At 44.8% G+C, this 19,856-nt stretch overlaps 5 protein-coding genes across 7 annotated transcripts; 4 read left to right on the forward strand and 1 right to left on the reverse strand.

Moving 5' to 3' along the window:
- Window positions 1–29: 29 nt before the first annotated feature.
- Window positions 30–2,479, forward strand: LOC136421798 (uncharacterized). The gene is made up of 4 exons (XM_066409363.1): window positions 30–179; window positions 546–699; window positions 1,645–1,851; window positions 1,969–2,479. The coding sequence occupies exons 1-4, from the start codon at window positions 127–129 to the stop codon at window positions 2,158–2,160; spliced, it is 606 nt and encodes a 201-aa protein (XP_066265460.1). The 5' UTR covers window positions 30–126; the 3' UTR covers window positions 2,161–2,479.
- A 662-nt stretch (window positions 2,480–3,141) lies between these two features.
- LOC136421668 (proteasome subunit alpha type-5-like) lies at window positions 3,142–6,751 on the reverse strand. Its single transcript, XM_066409139.1, has 6 exons — window positions 6,591–6,751; window positions 5,708–5,826; window positions 5,274–5,431; window positions 4,477–4,663; window positions 3,902–3,999; window positions 3,142–3,565 (listed from the first exon to the last, which is right to left on the reverse strand). Exons 1-6 carry the CDS (start codon window positions 6,602–6,604, stop codon window positions 3,416–3,418), a joined length of 726 nt encoding a protein of 241 aa, XP_066265236.1. The 5' UTR covers window positions 6,605–6,751; the 3' UTR covers window positions 3,142–3,415.
- LOC136421667 (zinc finger protein 652-like) lies at window positions 6,751–14,149 on the forward strand. Of its 3 annotated transcripts, none has more exons than XM_066409137.1 (7): window positions 6,751–6,940; window positions 8,217–8,465; window positions 9,591–10,458; window positions 11,560–11,677; window positions 12,305–12,527; window positions 13,023–13,671; window positions 14,069–14,149. In XM_066409137.1, exons 2-6 carry the CDS (start codon window positions 8,308–8,310, stop codon window positions 13,150–13,152), a joined length of 1,497 nt encoding a protein of 498 aa, XP_066265234.1. In that variant the 5' UTR covers window positions 6,751–6,940; window positions 8,217–8,307; the 3' UTR covers window positions 13,153–13,671; window positions 14,069–14,149. The 3 variants fall into 3 exon arrangements, with proteins under 3 accessions (XP_066265234.1, XP_066265233.1, XP_066265235.1); XM_066409136.1 differs by having other exon boundaries at window positions 6,751–6,862; XM_066409138.1 differs by lacking the exon at window positions 6,751–6,940 and adding an exon at window positions 6,968–7,095.
- On the forward strand, window positions 13,583–16,900 carry LOC136421532 (zinc finger protein 90-like). The gene is made up of 6 exons (XM_066408859.1): window positions 13,583–13,671; window positions 14,243–14,427; window positions 14,708–14,810; window positions 15,379–15,523; window positions 16,182–16,374; window positions 16,890–16,900. The coding sequence occupies exons 1-6, from the start codon at window positions 13,583–13,585 to the stop codon at window positions 16,898–16,900; spliced, it is 726 nt and encodes a 241-aa protein (XP_066264956.1).
- An 82-nt stretch (window positions 16,901–16,982) lies between these two features.
- On the forward strand, window positions 16,983–19,723 carry LOC136421824 (uncharacterized). Its single transcript, XM_066409392.1, has 3 exons — window positions 16,983–17,669; window positions 18,017–18,462; window positions 18,637–19,723. The coding sequence occupies exons 1-2, from the start codon at window positions 17,037–17,039 to the stop codon at window positions 18,449–18,451; spliced, it is 1,068 nt and encodes a 355-aa protein (XP_066265489.1). The 5' UTR covers window positions 16,983–17,036; the 3' UTR covers window positions 18,452–18,462; window positions 18,637–19,723.
- The last annotated feature ends 133 nt before the right edge of the window (window positions 19,724–19,856 follow it).

Here is a 19,856-nt window from a genome sequence, read left to right on the forward strand (position 1 = left end):
ATGTTATCGTTCTCATGAAACAGATAAAACTGTTTTATCACCAGGGAGCTGCAGGGGGAGCACATTGTGGAGTACTATGGTACCGCCTGCAGACGGGAGGGAGACAGACTGAGGCTGGGACTGGTCATGGAGCTGTGTGTGGGCACACTGGCAGACAGGATTGTTGGCAAGACTAAGAGGTATCAATGTTTACATTGACTAAAAGGACCGTGAATCTGTATTTGTATTGTATTGTCGTTATAATTGGCGGTGCACAACATCGATCTATTCATTTACATGTATATGCTACAAATGAAACGACCTTGGCAGTATTATCCCAGCAGTTTTATCCCTCGAAGAAGAAAAAAGAACAGGTCTGGAAAGAAATTTTATAGTCCCATCTCTCCATGAGGGATAGAAGTAAGGCAGTCTACAGCAATTGCGATATGAATTTTTATAGACAAGAAAAGAAGCCAACATTCCTGGGATAAACGCAGTTGTCACATTAACTGAATTGTGCACATGAAGCATCCACTGAAGTCTTAAGAGCATTTAATGCATTGCAGGAACCATAACCCAGCCTGGTGGGGTGATGCCCCAGAGAAGCTGGCAGCAGCCTTCAGCTACACCCGGAACCTGGCAGTGCAGCTGTGTGAGGGACTCAGGACCATCCATGATGCTGGGTATATGCACCGGGACCTCAAACTCATCAATATCCTGGTATGTTGTGCACCTATCTTCGCCCTTGCCTTCGTCAAGAAGGTTATGTTTTCGGTAGCATTTGTGTATGTCTGTGCGTCTGTCAACATGATAACTCGAAAATGCAGGGATGGATTGTCTTGATATTTGGTATGTGAGTAGGTCTTGATGAGACATCGATATGATTAGATTTGGGGCTCCACAGCAGCTTTCCCTGGTACTGCAGTGGAATTCCTGGCTTGTTCTTGATTTGGTCACGATTTTTGGTTGGTAAATAGCTCTTGTGGTTGAAAAGAAGTGACAAAAGTCTGGGCTCCCTGGCAACTTTCTTTTAAACTTGCAGGGAGCATTTCAGTTGCAGACTTTGAAACAGAATAAGTCAAGAAGGGATGATGGATTTGTATGATGTTTGACCTGTAGGCGACTATGATAAGACCGACGTAATGGTATGTTAAGTATGCAAATTAAAATCTGTTTTGTATAATCTATGAAAAAATCTATATCACTCAGTAATTACACACATAACTTTCTTTGAGAGGAATGGATATGAATAATGCAAAAAATGACCAAATCTGCATAATAGTTATTCATGAGAAAACCATAAAATATCTTAGTGGCAAATGGTGGTATATTCATACTAGTGACACATGTACATGTAGGTTAGGTAAAGGTGCATATCATCAGGCATAGATAATGCTAATTTCGACATCATATTTGCATTGTTATGAGACAATATTACTTGGAGCACATGTAAGTATGGGGTTGTGGAACTCTTTTGTAATTCTTATGACTTCAAACAATTATTATAAAGTTATTGTGGTCATTCGTTTTAAGTCTTTGGTCTGGTTCCCTTAAGCTTGTTTTCTGCTTTACTCATTCAATAGTATATCAATAGACGTGTTGGTAGCTTATGTTCGTCAAATTCATGATCAAATGTTTGTCTCCTTTGCTTAATCTATGTAAAAGGTGACTAAGGACAACACTGTGAAGCTTGCTGATTTTGGACTGACCAAGCGAGAGGTAAACATTACTGGGACAGTAGCTGGAACTCTCCTCTACGCAGCACCCGAGGTGAAGGAAGAAGGGAAGATGTACGACAAGAGTGCGGACATCTACAGCCTGGGGCTCATCCTGTGGGAGATGTGGTACGGGAGAACCTTGTATGGGATCCAGGTCTGTAGATTTCTTTCAGGTTATCAAAGTAACTTTTGAAAAAGATCTGGCTGAGTGGTAAGTCACAATGCAGAAACTGTTATAACTTTAACGCGTGATTCTTTTTGTTATTGCCAGGATTCCACTTACATCAAACATATGGAAGAGGACTTGAAGAAAGGGAGGGACTTCAAAATGCCACGATGGGAGGGTACAGTCACCCCCATCCCAGAGTGGACCAGGCTGATCCACGACTGTCTCAAGAAAGATCCCAGGGAACGACCAAAGATACAGAAGTGTCTGGACAGGATCTCAGCTATGAAGGTTTAGCAGAGCCGAAAATAGACAAAAGTAGTGAGTGCATTTTGTCAGAAGTAGTGAGTGCATTTTGTCAGAAGTAGTGAATACAGTTTGTCAGCAGTGAGTGCATTTTGTCAGAAGTAGTGAGTGCATTTTGTCAGAAGTAGTGAGTGCATTTTGTCAGAAGTAGTGAGTGCATTTTGTCAGAAGTAGTGAATACAGTTTGTCAGCAGTGAGTGCATTTTGTCAGAAGTAGTGAGTGCATTTTGTCAGAAGTAGTGAGTGCATTTTGTCAGAAGTAGTGAGTGCATTTTGTCAGAAGTAGTGAGTGCATTTTGTCAGAAGTAGTGAGTGCATTTTGTCAGAAGTAGTGAGTGCATTTTGTCAGAAGTAGTGAGTGCATTTTGTCAGAAGTAGTGAGTGCATTTTGTCAGAAGTAGTGAATACAGTTTGTCAGTAGAGTGCATTTTGTCAGAAGTAGTGAGTGCATTTTGTCAGCAGTGAGTGCATTTTGTCAGAAGTAGTGAGTGCATTTTGTCAGTAGTGAGTGCATTTTGTCAGTAGTGAGAGCATTTTGTTAGTAGTGAGTTCATTTTGCCAGTAGTGCGTGCATTTTGTCAGTAGTGAGAGCATTTTGTCAGTAGTGAGAGCATTTTCTTAGTAGTGAGTTCATTTTGCCAGTAGTGCGTGCATTTTGTCAGTAGTGAGTGCATTTTGTTAGTAGTGACAGCATTTTGTCAGTAGTGACAGCATTTTCTTAGTAGTGAGTTCATTTTGCCAGTAGTGCGTGCATTTTGTCAGTAGTGAGTGCATTTTGTTAGTAGTGAGAGCATTTTGTCAGTAGTGAGAGCATTTTCTTAGTAGTGAGTTCATTTTGCCAGTAGTGCGTGCAATTTACTTCTGATAATATCAAGGGCTGGCAACTGTGTCCCCTTTCACAGACAGAAAGACATTCTTAGCTCTTGTTAACTTTACAACCCCTTTTATAAAAGTCCACACAATATACCAAAATCATGTTCAACCACGTTTTTATTCCTGTTCATTGGTATTAATAAAGATTTGCAAAGTAACAAGGCATTATGGGATGTGCGGGTCAAAGTTTAACTTTTATCAAGTGAGAATGTATAAAGATTGTAACATACAGATTTCATTGACATCTTTATTGTCCCCAGAACAATTAGCGATGTGTTACTCATAACTGTCGATTACCATCCCCCCGCCCCACTATAACAGAACTACCAACTGTGAACTAGGATATCTACAACTGCCCTTTGACCCCTGACCCCTAGAGGTCCTTGATAACCTCCTCGACCTCCTCCTTGCTGAACATGTGGAAGCGTTTCTCCCGCGTGATCGTGGCGACTTCGACGTTCGTCGAGTTCAGCTTTTCTTCCATCACCTGCTTCAAGATGGTCAGCGCAGACTTTAGGGCTTCCTGTAAACAACAAAGATACAAGCAGGTAAACAAAGGTAAAGGTGAACAAGAAGGACTGATCAGCGTCAACTTAAGGGATTCCTGTAAACCAAGAAGTGAACAAAGGTTCATAAATGAATACTCGGAGCTGACTTTAGAGCTACCAGTAAAGAAACAAACTGTCAAGTAACTAGAGGTTGTTTTCAAGTAGAAAAAAGGTTCTTAAAAATGGACAAGTTACTTGGAGGAAAATTTCAATGGATTCTCCATGGCAAGAGAGATGGAACTTGAAATACTGAAAGTAAAAGTTGCCATAGTTTGGATGTCTTGAGGTTGTAAGAAGCTGTTGTTACTTACTTTAAGAGTCATGGACTTGTGGTAGACCTCCTGTAGTGAACTCTGGGCGCCCTCTGACCCCGATCCTATAGCCTTGGCGTCGTACTGTACATAGGTGCCTGGGGAGGGAGGAGAATGCCTTCAGTTAGAACTGGGCTAATATGCTGTGATATATAATGCATTTAAAGATTACATAAAGATTCTGAAGAAGATAATACTAGTATAAAGTTGATCCTTTACCCACCTCTGAGGGTACCATGTTTGTACACTCTTGAGTATAAAATCAAACTTTTACATGTCATAATCATGAACGAAGAAGATTCCCTTTGTTTTGTATTATATTTGTCATGACATTCAAAGTTTGCCAAACTATACAAACTTCAGTGAACGGTGTCATAAAGTTATCTATCGTTTGGGGTTTAAGGCATGAACATGACAAGCTGGACACACTATAAACACACTAAAACACCCGGGCCCACCTGAGGGGTCCATGTGCAAAGCCACACTGAACAGCCAGCTCAAACTAACACTCCCCACACCCCAACACGCACACCTGTACTATAACCTGCAGGACACACTTAAACACCCAAACAGACCTGAGGGGTCCATGTGTAGGAGTTGTGGCCCCTTCTCGTCGATCCCCGCCACCAGCAGAGCCACTCCGAACGGCCGGCTCATGGCGCCCGGGTCGGGGTCCTCCTCGCCGAACTGGATGGCGAGATTCGCGACCGCCTGGCAGACGCTCTCCACCGACATCTGCTCGTTGTACGTGAACCAGTAATTCTGCAGGGAAGAAACAAGAACAGGAGTTATTTTCTAACAATAAGTTCTAAGTGAAATGCTTTCTCAGATTTAAAAGGACACTACAGATACTTTCAAGTGATGTCGGCTCGTTCCTTGACACAAACAGGAGTTGGACAGTCATAGACCCATACATTTAGGTAAGTTCAATTTTTGTGTTTTATTTTACAGTTAAACTTGTCATCAGAATGGCCCTTGCCTCTTCCCTAATGACCTCAATGAAAAGCGTCCCGCATACCGATTTGAGCTTCTCGTGAATATAAACAAAGGTTCAAGCAACAAACCCGAGCCTTGTTGATCATGGTGCCAGAGTCTGTGACCAGCCCGCTGACAGCGCAGCCGATGTGGTTGTCCACCTGCCCCCTCCGCCACACCCCCCTACCTGACACCCCCCTGACTGACACCCCCCTGACTGACACCCCCCTGCCTGACACCCCCCTGACTGACCTGAGCCTCAACGCGAGCCTTGTCTATCATGGTGCGGGAGTCAGCCACCAGCCCGCTGACGGCACAGCCGATGTGACTGTCCACCTACCCCCCTCCGCCCCACCCCCTGCCTGACACCCCCCTGCCCGACACCCCCCTGACTGACCTGAGCCTCTACGCGAGCCTTGTCTATCATGGTGCGGGAGTCAGCCACCAGCCCGCTGACAGCGCAGCCGATGTGACTGTCCACCTCCACGATCTTCTCCACACTGGTCGACACCATCAGTGGGGACGTGATGCGCTTCTCTACAGCCAGCACGATACCTGAACAAACATGTGAACAAACAAACATGTGAACAAACATGTAAACATGAGCTGGTCGACACCATCAGCGGGGATGTGATGCACTTCACTACTGCTAACAGTTTCTCTGTCACAACCAGTGGTTATCTTTTAAAAAGATATATGTGAGGACATGCAGAGAAACAGGGTACTGTAGATTACTCTGTAGCAGTCCAACATAGATGCTAGTGTATGAATGAAAGAAGTTATCTTTTATATCAAAAGCAATAACTATGTACTAGTAGTAAGCTCTCTGACCTTCCGATGTCTGAATCCCGATAGCGGTGGACCCGAGCTTGATGGCCTCGATGGCGTACTCGATCTGGAAGAGCCGACCCTCGGGCGAGAACGTGTTCACGCCGCGGTCATACTCAGATCTGGGAGGACAAGTGGAAATTATTCATTTAACTGGTGTCAAGTAAGGTTTGTTTCTCACTTTCGATGCCAATAAAGGTTCGTTTCTCGCTTTCGATGACAATTAAGGTTTGTTTCTCGCTTTTGATGTCAAATCCAGAAACAAATCTTTACTGACAATTGCTACTGGATACTGGATAGTCAAATTAGTTTATGAACAGTCTCGTCTTGTCAAACCAAAGTGAGAAACAAACCTCAATTAACATCGAAAGCGAGAAACAAACCTTTATTGTCAATTGTTAAGAGTAGAGTCTTCGGTTAGTCTGGAGGTAGGTAACTATTACATGTAATAATGTACCAAACAATGGCAGACCTGAACGCCCTCGTGCATTTTAATCTTAATCTTACTGGACAAAACCCCAGTGGGGCATCTCGTGGCGCATTGAGAGACACAGAAAAACGGACACAGATACGTGAAAAACAAAATCTTAATCCAATGGAAATTAAGATTATGGCACATTTGAAAAAAAATAGAGGTATATATTCTTCTGTTGAATAACTTTTACATGTTCAAACTGCTAAATTTTCTGAGCTCATGAAGAAATGTAAAAAGATCTTCCTGCGTCAACTGTTCCTCAGCCATTTTTCTGACGAAAATAAAAACGCTCACAAGTTCAGAAAGTGGTTGCCAAATTTATGCAGTTCGCCCCCCTCCCCCCTAACACACCGCCACCGCCACTTGTCTTCAAAATTACACATGAAAAACCGTCCCGTCAGAGCTGCTTACCTTGTCAGAAACATTCTATTGTAGTTGTTGTTTCTTCTGCGCTGCCAAAAATAGGTGAAACCTGGACAGATATTTTTTTCTCGACAGAAAATTCAGCGAAACGTTTTTTTCAGCGTGACAAAGCACAGCGCGCCGCCTGACCTCTGACCCGCCGCGGGGCAGCCTGGGTAAGGTCGGAGGTCATCCCTGCACAAAGACTGACTGCAAAATCATAAACATTTGTGTGGCGAAAATAACCAAAATTGGCCGCGAAAACGGCGGATTTCATTCAGGTTTGTTGTTGATTTCTGTATTTTCTTGTAAAAGGGATATTTGGGATGAATCGTGGGTACAACGTCATCGTTTCCAAGGTTAGTAAAACCGGTTTTCTCGCCTCGATAATTTTGACTATGGTGGTAGATACCCCAGACTCCCGAATTATTACCATATAAGGAGCGACTGTAAAACCCGTAATTGTAGCGGTGACGTAATGCTTAAGGCTGGAATGTGCGGGCTGAAGTTCAAGGTACTGTGGGTGTTTTTGTGTGATTTTATAAAATGTTTTACAGTAGAGAATTTCTTGTTGCCTCGAAAGCTCATTTGCTCATGGGTAGATTTTTTTGTTATCTGGAAATGATTGAATTAGAATTTAAATCCCACTTTGCCGTGTGTTGAATCAAACATAATCTGTGTACATGTGTAGCTAGGGTCTTCACTCTTCACAATGCCAAGTAAGAATAATGTTGATAATGCTGACATGCATACTGGTGGCAAATGTCTGTCAAAAATAATCTTGGGAATCTGGTTCTAGCTACTAGTAGGTGTATAATGGTTTATATATTATATATAACGTTACTATACTTAACAATTGTTAATGTTATCATTGATTATGCTATCTGTATAATGTAATAAGTTATTTTGATATCCAAGAACTAAGACCAAAAGCACTTTTTTTTTCATATTGGGTTTTTTGTCTATTGCCAACCTTTGTATCAAGTAGAGTAGAAAAACCTGGATCTTAAAACCAATCACAAACACTCCATTTTCTCCCAACCATGAAATTAAATCCCTGTGAACATTTCCCCTTTTACAGTAAACGAATACTTTTTAGGTAGTGAATACTGTAAATGGAGAAATGTTTGTGAAGATTTTATATTCACAGTTTTTGTGGAATTTTAACCTTTTCACCAGAAAACTTGAAACCTGTCAGCCTTCCAACTCTCCATTTTCTCCCAACTAAGAAATTAAATCCCTATGAACATTTCCCCTTTTACAGTACACAGACCAAAATGTTTCGTTTCTTGGATTTAAGGATAGTATGCCAAACTGGAAAACATCAAAAGCTTGAGTACCCGAGGGCTACATATGTCTAGATGTCAAATTCTCAAAATGTCTAAAAAACAAGAAAATGTTGTTTATTCCGTATATACTATTTTTTTATCTCCCGCAATATATGTAAATTTTACGATTTTAAGAAGAATGAATGTAAATGTTTTTACAAACCACTGTAAAAGGCAACATACTGTTTGGGATGTTGCACTTGAAGAATAAAGTTTCAAAGTTTCTTGATGTGACGGTATTGTGACCTAAATGTACTATGAATTTATCTATATTTTGATCGCATGATGCACCCCTTTGTTTATCCAGGTGTGTGACTGAAAGCAGTCCTACATTCGTGCACAGTTCGAATCCTCCGGTCCTTTCTATGCTGTAGAACCATCGTCTCTGGCCTGCAGTTATGGAGTGGCAGGCAGAGGGCGCTGCTGCACCGGACGCGCAGCCGAAGGAGGAGGGTTCGCAGTACGACCACCTGATCGAGGTGTTCCTGCTGTACCAGTGTCGCGTCTGTCAGTTCAGCAGCGTGGAGAGCAAGAACAGCATCCTCTCGCACATCAGGTGGGTAACCAAGGTAACCAGAACAGCATCCTCTCGCACATCAGGTGGGAAAGCTGCTACTGATGCTGGGGGGTCGGGGGTTCGAATCCCAGCTTAGGGCACACCAATTTAATTTTTTGATAAACGGATTTTTATTTCCCCCCCCCCCCCCCCCCCAAAAAATTTTAGAAAAAGAAAAATCATGAAAACAGAAGGCTGGGCCAGCCTTCTGTTTCCATGATTTTTTTTTTCCAAAATTTTTTTTTTTTGGAAAATAAAAATCCGTTTACCAAGAAATTAAATTGGACACTAACCTTACTGAAGTGAAGGAAATCCAGTCCCTGATGGAGGATAGAGTGGAATGGAGGAAGTTTTCAAGCTTGGTTCGAGCGAGAGCTCGACCAAAGTAAAGTAAGTAGTAAATTGGTGTGGCCTTATGGAGGCCTGCCTGTCCTTTTGCATTGACCAAAATCAGCTGTTAAGATTTCATATAATTCATAGGCTGCTCAATATGACGGTAGAGAAGAATCATGGTATTCTAGGTATAGCGTACTTAGCATTTAGCATGAATCAAAGCCAGCCTGCCATTCTGATTTGGCGAAGAGTGTTGACGGTATGGAAAAGTATGATTTTAAAGTCAACAAAACACTCGAAACGTTAAGAAATTTGTTCTTTTTCCTGGAAATTTTGTTCAGCAGTTTGTCAAATATTTGGTCTCTCAGTGGTTGCTCAGCAGTCTTAGCCTCCACTCGAAAGGCAGGTCTGAGATGAATTTTCTGTTCCTCCCTCAGGACCAAACACTAAGGAGGATGGCACCCTGCAGGAGGTTGAGCTGTTCTCCATCATTATTATTCTCAAAGGGGAGAACTTTGGAAATGATTCTTCCTATGGCCAGCATAGCTTAGCTTAACAGTGTAGACTAACAGGTCTGATATGATATTTGTCCTTCCCTCCTCAGAACCAAGCACTGTAAGTCCGACGGCACCCTGCAGGAGGTTGAGCTGTTCTCGGCCTCCATCATTATGTTTGGGGAGAACTTTGGAAACAATTCTTCCTATGGCCAGCATAGTTAATAAGTTAGCCTGGTAGAGACTAGGGCAGTGTAGCTTAACAGGTCTGATATGATATTTTTCCTTCCCTCCTCAGGACCAAGCACTGTAAGTCCGACGGCACCCTGCAGGAGGTTGAGCTGTTCTCGGCCTCCATCTCCGTGTTCGGCGAGAACTTCGCCAACACGCTCAGCGGCGGCGCAAGGCCCCACACCTCCGACAGGAACTCATCAGGCAGGGAGGCGCTGAACCTAGGCAGCTCCCCCGGAAGGTTTGTCACCAAGGCAACCGTCAAGGCTGTGCGGGAGGTGATTGACACGAGCTCGTTAAAATCTGCAAAGTCTCAGAAATCCGGGAAACACGCAGACGGGGAGGAAACTTACCGTTTCCTTGGCAACAGCGATGACGAGGAGGTGAGTGACCTTGGGAAGGACAAAGACCCCGACTACCGACCTTCAGGCGTGCGTAGAACGATCGCTGTGTATGAAAGCGATGATGATGTCATTGATGATGTCATCGAAGACAACGATGATGAAGGCGAGAACCACTCATATCCTCTCAAGAAAAGGGTCAGAAGGTCAAAGGTCGCTGACCCGGAAGAAGCAGAGAAAGCAGAGGATGATGGGATAGAGAAGGAGGCCGCGGGGTCGGGGGTCAGGACGCGGCGGGGCCGGGGGCGACCTCGGAAGCTGAGGATCAGGTTACAGGAGGGGGAGGGCGTGAAGCGGAAGCGTGGTCGGCCGCGGAAGGCGAAACCCGAGAAGCAGCAGAAGCGGAAGTTTCTGTGCAGCGCGGCCGGGTGCGGCTACCGACCTCTGACCCAGGAGACGCTCGAGCTGCACCAGAAATGCCACATCGAGGGCGCCGACGACTTCAGGTGCTTCCTGTGCGACCATATCACCAGCAGGTGGTCGTCCATGCACGTCCACATCAACTACTCTCACAAGAACATGTACTACTGCCAGGTGGGTAAACAAACAAACAAACAAACATGTACTACTGCCAGGTGGGTACCTAAAGTACTAGTTAACAACAACAACCATTGTTCCATATTTAGTCTTCTTTAGATTATCAAGTGGACTTTGAAATCTGCAGAGCCATTGATTAATGTAAGGCAAAACCACGCGTTTTGATGTTAAGATACACTATCAGAAGATGGAGAAGGCTTGTAATGTACAGTCAAACCTAGCCAACCAACCGGCTCCTGTCTTAGACTACATTAAACAGTCCCGACTCTCAGCTAATTTATCTAATTATAACCGTTCCACTTAACCAGAACCTACTTTTTTGCAGTGTCCATACATACATACCCAAATAAACAGCTAAAATTGTAAAAACTTGCGTAATTTTGTACTCTACATGTTTTTTAAATAATTATTATCTCCATGAAAAATGGAGATATAGTTTTGGGTGTGTCTGTGGGTTTGTCTGTTTGTGTTTCCGCACCATTCCAGTCAGCATAACTCAAGAACCTCTTGATGGATTACAATGATATTTGGTATGTGGGCAGGTGTTGTGAAGCCGAAATTCAAGGTCGATTTTGGGCCCCCTGGTATGTGACCTTGGTACTGCAACAGAACTTCAATTTTTGTATCTTTTGACCTGGACGTGCTGTGGTCTTGATTTTTGGATGGCAGATAGCTTGTGATGTAATAAAGAAGTGGTGTAGGTTTGGGCCCCCTAGCAGCTTCCTCTGGAACTGCAGGGGCGTTTTTGTGAAAATCTTCTGAGGAAAATGTATACTTGCAGTGTTTTCCATTATAAGACTCAAATACATGTAACATGTAGTTTATGGAAAGTGGAGCATCAACAGATTCCAATTATGCAAATAAATTCCTAATTTGCATAATTAATGCAAAAACACTGAAATTCATACAATTGGGAAATTATACGACTGTCAATATTGCAACATGTGTAAGTAATATAAAGGTGTTGATGATTAAGCATTTATTACGATGATTAAGCATATTTTATGTAAATGTGTAAGTCATTTGCATAAATAGAATTGTTCATGGAGATATGAGGTCGCGGAACTCTTGTTTCTTCTGTTTTGTGTGTTTGTGCAGGAGTGTGAGTACAGCACGCGCGCCCTCCCCTTCCTGAAGCGGCACATGGCAGACAAACACCTCCACTCCGCACTATGTGAGCAGTGTGGCCGCAGCTTCCCTTCAAGCTCTTACCTAGGTTAGTTACTAGTTAGCTAGTAAGTTAGTGATATCAATAACTAGGTTATTGAAGAGACCCATGGCAGACAAACACCTCCACTCCGTCCTGTGTGAGCAGTGCGGCCGCAGCTTCCCCTCCAGCTCTTACCTAGGTTAGTTACTAGTTAGCTGTGTTAGTAAGTGATATCAATAACTAGGTTATTGAAGCGACACATGGCCGACAAACACCTCCACTCCGTCCTGTGTGAGCAGTGCGGCCGCAGCTTCCCCTCCAGCTCTTACCTAGGTTAGTTACTAGTTGGCTGTGTTAGTTAATGATATCAATAACTAGGTTATTGAAGACATACAACTGTATGATGACAAGTATGATCAACCCAGTAAATGAGTTATCATTTCTGATGGAAAGACCCAACTTTGATGCCCCATGATGAGTCTGTTCCCCTTGTCCACAGCCCTGCATGTGATTGAGGAGCACAAAGACAAGTCCAAAAACAAGTGTCCTCAGTGTAGCTAAGTGTTTTCCTTGCAGGTGTAGGCCTCACTGAGTCTTATATCAATAAACTCTAGCCAGAGCTCAGTGTAGCATCGTCACAGGTGTAATCCCCGTTCATGCCACATGATGACAGTCTGTCTCCCCCTCCCACAGCCCTGCATGTTATCGAGGAGCACGGGGACAAGTCCAAGCACAAGTGTCCTCAGTGCGCCTACACGACGCCGTACGAACACGAGCTGCAGCAGCACCTGACCTGCCACCTGCCGCAGTTCACCTGTAAGGTCTGCGGTGAGAAGTTTGCCGCCAAGATGGAGCTGGCAGGGCACATCCAGATCCTGCACCCCGGGGAGAAAATCTTCTTCTGTGACTTCTGCAGGTTAGACTCAACTTTCAACTCTGACCTCTCATGTCTTTGAACTATGACCCTTCTGCGACTACTGCAAGTTAAATTCAACTTTGAACTCTGACCTCTAATGTCTTGGAACTTTTACCCATCTGCTGCAGGTTAGACTCAACTTTCACCTCTGACCTCTAATGCTTTGGAACTCTGACCCTTCTTTGAACTTTGAACTCTGTCCCTTCTGCGACTTGTGAACTTCTCTACTGCCTGCTGCATAATAGACTCAACTTTCAACTCTGACCTCTCAAGTCTTGGAACACTGACCCTTCTTTGAGCTTTGAACTCTGTCCCTTCTGCGACCTCTGCAGATCAGATCCTACTTTCATCTCTGACTTGTAAATCTGTTGAACTATGAACTCTCTCCCTCTGACTACCTTGGCAGCAGGGATTTTGCACTATATAAATAGATAGGGTAAGCTGTTTTCAGTTCAAACTTATTTCTGAAACTCAGTCTCCTGCCCTGTTTTCCAGCTACACCGCGAAGCTGAAGCACCACCTGGAGAACCACATGAACAGTCAGCACACGCCGCGCGGCGTCTTCCCCTGCCCCGACTGTGGGAAGGTCTACAAGACACAACATCACATGGACGACCACAGGTAAGGACAGGTGTACTACAGGTGTGATACAGGTAAGGACAGGTGTACTACAGGTGTGATACAGGTAAGGACAGGTGTACTACAGGTGTGATACAGGTAAGGACAGGTGTACTACAGGTGTGATACAGGTAAGGACAGGTGTACTACAGGTGTGATACAGGTAAGGACAGGTGTACTACAGGTGTGATACAGGTAAGGACAGGTGTACTACAGGTGTGATACAGGTAAGGACAGGTGTACTACAGGTGTGATACAGGTAAGGACAGGTGTACTACAGGTGTGATACAGGTAAGGACAGGTGTACTACAGGTGTGATACAGGTAAGGACAGGTGTACTACAGGTGTGATACAGGTAAGGACAGGTGTACTACAGGTGTGATACAGGTAAGGACAGGTGTACTACAGGTGTGATACAGGTAAGGACAGGTGTACACATGAACAGTCAGCACACGCCGCGCGGCGTCTTCCCCTGCCCAGACTGTGGGAAGGTGTACAAGACACAACATCACATGGACGACCACAGGTACAGATGGATATGTACAGATGCATCTTTCTATAGTTTTCCTTCCAGCCCTCTTTCTTCAACTTGACCTCTTGCCATATTTTTACTTCAAGATGTCCAAGAATATCATTGGGCTACGCAGAATGAACTGGAGCGGACTCAAAGATAATGATGAACTAGTAAAACAGCATGAAAACAGAGTCTGAGAGGAAAGTCTGTACCTTGGTACACACAGTTTAAGGGAGTCAATATAGTCAACATCAACTTTTTCTTCCAGCTCTTCTTTTTCCTCACGACCTGTCCAAGAACCAGGAAAGAAACAGACGTTTCTTTATCCCAGGCATCTACCTGCTGATCTTTCTAATGTTTCCCTCCCACACAGACACCATCTAACCACTATCTAATGTTCCCCCTTCAGGCAACGTCAGCACAAGAAGAAACAGGACAAAGCTTACCCGTGCCACTACTGCGACTTCATCTAACATCTATCTAATGTTCCCCCCCACACACAGACACTCACAGACTCCATCTAACCACTATCTATGTTGCCCTGTTGTCTCACCCCCCTATCTGTTCTTCCTACCTTCTCCAGACAACGGCAACACAAGAAAAAGCAGGACAAAGCTTACCCGTGCCACTACTGCGACTTCATCTCCACTTCGCTGCAGGGGATCCACCTCCACGAGAAGCAGCGGCACACCCAGCCGACCCCGACGCTACGAATCTACAACTGTGAGCACTGCGACAAGAGCTTTCCCACCAAGAGCAAACGGACAAGTAGGTTTTCATTCAGTCAAACCGTACTTATCTATAACTGTCAACACTGCTTCCCTACCAAGAGCAAAAGGAGAATTAACATTTCATCTAATGCTTAAGGCAACTCCAAGGCAGCTTGGTTTTCTATCTGTGATAGAAAAAATTGTAAATACAACATGTACGGGTTGCAGGATAAAAATTACTTTGTATTTTGTTGTGACATGTGTTGTTGTTGTGACATGTGTTGTTGTTGTGTTGATGATGTTGTTGTTGTTGTTGATGTTGTTATTGTTGTTGACAGCTCACATGAAGCAGACCCACCTGCGCAGCTACAAGTGTCCGCACTGTGAGTTCTCCTCAGGTGACAAGGCGCACCTCAGGTCCCACCTCATCAAACACCTCAGGTGAGAGTAGGGTACTCCTTAATGTTTCAGGAGGTTACCAAACAATCATCATCATCATATCGGGCAGCTTGCCCGGACTAGGGTTGCTCTTTCCCTCCAGGCAACACGGTCCGCCATAAGTTGGTCTAGATGTTCAGACTTCGCTCCTACATCCCCAGCAAGTTGGTCTATGTAGGTCATTGGACCAAGCAATAACACTATTGTATTATCTAAAGCACTGCTTGGCTCAACATGTTTTTCTTCCTTTTTTTGTTGTATACTTTCCCTGGGCAAAACATGTTCAATACAAAGACAGTCCAAACTGACCAACTGACTTTATCAGTCAGCCACTCAGGGACTGATAGAATCTGGTCATGTAAGCAGGTGGTCACTACAGACCGGATTCTTAATGCTTGTGTCAATGAGACAATCATCTACGGGACCACCAAGAAGTGGTTGCAATGGCCAGGTGGTCCTTATGTAGAGGTGGTCACTTGTACAGGTTTGACTGTATATCAATGGCAAGGTGGTCCTTATGTACAGGTTTGACTAGTACATGTATATGTATCTCTCTTTGATCCCTCCCCAGTAAGGACCCCGACGACGCGGTAAAGTGCCCCCACTGTAAGCAGGTGTTCCAGGGCAAGGACGCCGTCAGCGCTCACGTCAAGGACATCCACCCGGGCCTGCCCGTAACCTTCTGTAAGGAATGCAACTTCACTACTAAACACAAGGTGAGGAGGTCAGGGGGTAAAGGTTACTTAATGTCTGCGGGGTCAAGGGCAATGGTTACTTAACATCTGTGGGGTCAGGGGGTACAGTTTACTTAACACCTGTAGGGTCAGGGGGTGCTTCACCCTTAAACTCAATGTGAGACAGGGGTCAAGTTACTTGAACCATGGGTTCAGTGGTAATAGTAAAGGTCACTTTGCTCTTTGCTATCTGTATCCCTTTAGCCTGTATTTACCCTTTGGACTAACACAAGCTTCGTTCAAAGTAGTGGCAGCTGTCTATACACAATGTTATGTACAAGTTGGGGCATGGAGTTATCACCCTATGGAAGCACCAGGACTGTTACATCATTTGTGAGTTCCTGTTGTGTGTTCCCCTCCCCAGGGCAGTCTGTGGTTATTGAGTGACAGTTGTGTGTTCCCCTCCCCAGGGCAGTCTGTGGTTATTGAGTGACAGTTGTGTGTTCCCCTCCCCAGGGCAGTCTGTGGTTATTGAGTGACAGTTGTGTGTTCCCCTCCCCAGGGCAGTCTGTGGTTATTGAGTGACAGTTGTGTGTTCCCCTCCCCAGGGCAGTCTGTGGTTATTGATTGACAGTTGTGTGTTCTCCTCCCCAGGGCAGCCTGTGGTTAGTGAGTGACAGTTGTGTGTTCTCCTCCCCAGGGCAGTCTGTGGAAGCACCGTGACAGCGTGCACAGCGGGAAGATCTTCATGTGCAGCCACTGCGGCAAGCAGCTGAAGACGCTCGACTGCGTGCGGACCCACGAGCGCAACCACTGCCCGGTCATCCACGAGGGCCGGCGCCACCGCGTCGTCTACCTCTCCACTGGTCGGGCGAACAGCGCAGCGAACACTGGTACAGAGTCAAGTCAAACTTTAGTGCACAACAATTGAGTTGGGTTTTGGGGCCCTAGCTAGGCTTGCTACTGGAGCTGGGGGTGGGGGGTCTGAATCCCAGCTTCAGGGGCCCGGCCTGCATGCCCTTTTACGCAGCTGTGTTGATTCCACATAATTCGTATCGGGACCACTCACAGAAGAGGGTCTAACCTAGGGCTGCATACAGGTACACAGTACAGGTACTGTACCATGAAAATCGATCAGGTACAGGTCAAAAATACCAGATCATGAAGTACCGGTGCAGTACCAATATAAATTTACACCAAATACATGTATATGCTTTTTTTGTGACTGATCTTCTAGCCTCATGGCCTCATACGACGCCAATCATGAACAAAGTGACGCCTACAAAATGCAGGCGCAGAATAATTAACACACAACAGATCTTTCAAGCAAGATCTTTCTTATAGAGTCAGGACACGATAAAAGTCTGTTGAATATTTGTCTACTTTTGTTGTTTTGTTGTTTCTGAAGATGTGTCGTGAGTGTGTACGGTTGGCCTGAGGTTCTCCACTACTATCTGCTCACTGTTCCAGGTAATGTTGTTTGTTGTGTACACCTTGTGTTTATTGTTGTTTTGTTGTTACAGAGGAGCGTGAGGAATCGGACCGTCCCACGGACATGACAGCGCAGACGCAGGACGGTCGGGCTGAACAGTCGAACACTCCGTCAGCCACGACACAGGGAACCACAGGAACAACAGGGAACATCTTCTCGCAGGACAACCTGGTGTCCCCCTCCGGGGGGGTCAGCGAAACCACCCCCCTGCCCGGGACAGCAGCGCAGAGGCAGGGGGATAAAGCACGAGACGGCGACGCACCCTTACCGAGACAGGAGTCTGTTGTGATGCGTACAGGGTCGCCGGTACCGGAGGGCTCCGAAGCACGACAGACGGAGTACGCCCCCATCAGCGAGGCCATGCTGCTTCGGCAGGAGGTGCCGCCGCCGCGGAGCGTTTCCGTCCCGTACACGCGACACGACCTTCCCCGGACCGACGTCCCGCTCACCATGACCTTCATGAGGCCGGAGAACATGCTCACCGACAGGAGGTCAGAGTTCAGCGACAGGAGGTCGGAGTTCACCGACAGGAGGTCAGAGTTTGCCGACAGGAGGTCAGAGTTCACGGAGAGCACGGGAAGCGGGGAACAGCCGAGGACGTTCTCGGCGTACGAGCGACAGGAGACGCAGACCCCCCACGGAGAAAACATGGACAGCCGGATGGGAACACTGCAGGCTCACGTGGCACCAGACGGGGTCTGTATTGTGTGTGTGAATAGTTCAGCAATCCACTAGCCTGAAGTCCAGTTAGCTTAGTTTGCTTCAAACAGTTTCATCCCTGTCAAATCTTAAAATGGCCCCTAGTCTTGTTGGTGGAGTAGCAACCATTAGAGGCAGACGAAAGCTAACAAAACTAGACTTTATACCTCTGGTTGGCTTTTTTTAAATAAAATGTGGTGTCTTAGATAATTATTTAAGACACCACATTTTTTGCTATAAATATAATAGCACCTACATGTACATGCTTCAAATTGTTGAAAATTCATTGAGGTTGCTTTATCCCAGGCAGCTAACCACTGGACTATACAATTTCCCCTCTCCAGGCCTCGCGACCGCTGGACCCGCTGGCGTTCGACCGTGACCACTTCGCGCACGTGTACCGGCGCGACTTCCTGCAGCAGCAGCGCGAGATGTTCGAGCGCAGCGGGGTCAACGTCCCCACCACAACCCTCATGACCCTGGTTGAACCCGCGGTCCCAGTAAACCTGGCGCAGGACCGGGGGAATCAGGAGAGGCCGGCGGGCGGTGCACCCAGCAGGGGGTTCGCTAGGGGGAGCAACAGTCCTGCCCGGGACGCGCCACGGGAAACCCCGCCGCTGTCCTCCTTCTCACCTCTGACCCGGTTGCCATGGGAACCGCTGTCGTTCCAGAGACAGCATCCAAACGTGCAGCCGGCGCACGTGAACCGGGAGCTGAGCCGCGAGGCGGAACTCCTGCTGTCGTTCTCTCAGACCCCCGGGGACATGAACATGCAGTAAGGGCGCTCAAGGTCAAATGTTAAACATCTAATGTACAGCGCATACAGGAAAGATGATTTGTACAAGAAAGGTGAAATGTGCAACATCTAAATGTACATCAAATACAGGAAAGGTCATCTCAAATATCCAACATCTAAACAGACATCCATAACAGTCAGAAAAGTTTATTAGTGAGGTTGCTCAAGGTCAAATGTACTACATCTAAACCTACAGCGTATACAGGAAAGATCATCCCAAAGGTCAAATATTCATCAGCTAAACTACATTACTACTACTACATACAGGAGAGGTCATCCCAAGGTCAAATATCTAACGTCTAAATGGACATAACATGCAGGAAAGTTTATCTCAAGGTCAAAATTCTCTCCTCTAAATCCTCATTAACCTTTGACCTGGTTCCAACCTCTCTTGTTCCATGGAAAGTTTTTGACATTATACTTTTATAGTGGTTATTTCAAGGTGAAACATCCAGTACATTCCTACATATAGGTGAAGAAGAACATCAGCTTATAAAATGGTGTTGAGACACCAAATTTGTCAGTAGGTAAACTTTTAGATAAGAAAGATTAAACCTGTAAACTATAACCGTGATAGTTGTTGTTGTAGGTAAATTTCAAAGTGACATCCTTTTGGATTTAGGATAAAATGATTTAATATTTGTGTATAACTGTTAGATATTAGGTAAAAGTTGCATGAATGCACACACATGTATTGTTGATAGATACTATGTACATGTAGTTAAACTTGACAATGTCTTACTTAGGGTACTGATATGCAGTACCCTCCATTCATACATGGGCATCCATGGCAAACTTGGGGACATCTCAAATGTCAGTAGATTGTTACCATCATGTTGCCATGGCAATGTGATGGTTGACACTTAGATGCTTACATGGTTGGTGCTATTTTAGATCTGAGGATCGAATTTCATGATGCAATGATGTCATTGCAGTTGTAAATGAACTTACTGTTAGACACTAACATTTCCTTAAGAATGTTTGGGTTAGTAAGGGCTATTCTAGATAAGAAATAGCAGAATTTGAATGTCAAATTGTTGTTAACTATAACTGTTACATGCACTGTATATATACACTTATTAGATACGTTAGAATGTATTTTACACAGTATTAAAGCTAATCATATTTGCTATGAAACTTTATTGTTTTGCGATGCTTTGTAATCTGTACTTTCAGTATTACATCCAACATAGAACAGTGTACTGAAAGGCTTCTTATTAATGCAATATTTTATTTATAGCTTTGCAGTGCAAAAGAGAAACAGTAGAATTTTTTTTTGTTTTTTTTTTTCATTTTTTTTTCATATTTCTATATATATATATATATTTTTTTTTTTAGAAACAGTAGAATTGATGAAACTAGTCAAGGATGTTTTATTTGCTGTAGGC

Source organism: Branchiostoma lanceolatum, chromosome 16, assembly GCF_035083965.1.
Source record: "Branchiostoma lanceolatum isolate klBraLanc5 chromosome 16, klBraLanc5.hap2, whole genome shotgun sequence".
NCBI classification, from domain to species: domain Eukaryota; kingdom Metazoa; phylum Chordata; class Leptocardii; order Amphioxiformes; family Branchiostomatidae; genus Branchiostoma; species Branchiostoma lanceolatum.

Coding starts and splice junctions, on each gene's coding strand:
- LOC136421798 (XM_066409363.1), top strand. CDS start 127: ATGGAGCTGTGTGTGGGCACACTGGCAGACAGGATTGTTGGCAAGACT. Junction 700..1,644: donor TCAAACTCATCAATATCCTG/GTATGTTGTGCA, acceptor TCTATGTAAAAG/GTGACTAAGGACAACACTGT. Junction 1,852..1,968: donor GAACCTTGTATGGGATCCAG/GTCTGTAGATTT, acceptor TGTTATTGCCAG/GATTCCACTTACATCAAACA.
- LOC136421668 (XM_066409139.1), bottom strand. Junction 4,000..4,476: donor CCTACACATGGACCCCTCAG/GTCTGTTTGGGT, acceptor CTCCCTCCCCAG/GCACCTATGTACAGTACGAC. Junction 3,566..3,901: donor ACAAGTCCATGACTCTTAAA/GTAAGTAACAAC, acceptor TGTTGTTTACAG/GAAGCCCTAAAGTCTGCGCT.
- LOC136421667 (XM_066409137.1), top strand. CDS start 8,308: ATGGAGTGGCAGGCAGAGGGCGCTGCTGCACCGGACGCGCAGCCGAAG. Junction 8,466..9,590: donor AGCATCCTCTCGCACATCAG/GTGGGTAACCAA, acceptor TTCCCTCCTCAG/GACCAAGCACTGTAAGTCCG. Junction 12,528..13,022: donor TTCTTCTGTGACTTCTGCAG/GTTAGACTCAAC, acceptor CCTGTTTTCCAG/CTACACCGCGAAGCTGAAGC.
- LOC136421532 (XM_066408859.1), top strand. CDS start 13,583: ATGAACAGTCAGCACACGCCGCGCGGCGTCTTCCCCTGCCCAGACTGT. Junction 13,672..14,242: donor CATCACATGGACGACCACAG/GTACAGATGGAT, acceptor TACCTTCTCCAG/ACAACGGCAACACAAGAAAA. Junction 14,428..14,707: donor CACCAAGAGCAAACGGACAA/GTAGGTTTTCAT, acceptor TGTTGTTGACAG/CTCACATGAAGCAGACCCAC.
- LOC136421824 (XM_066409392.1), top strand. CDS start 17,037: ATGACAGCGCAGACGCAGGACGGTCGGGCTGAACAGTCGAACACTCCG. Junction 17,670..18,016: donor CTCACGTGGCACCAGACGGG/GTCTGTATTGTG, acceptor TCCCCTCTCCAG/GCCTCGCGACCGCTGGACCC.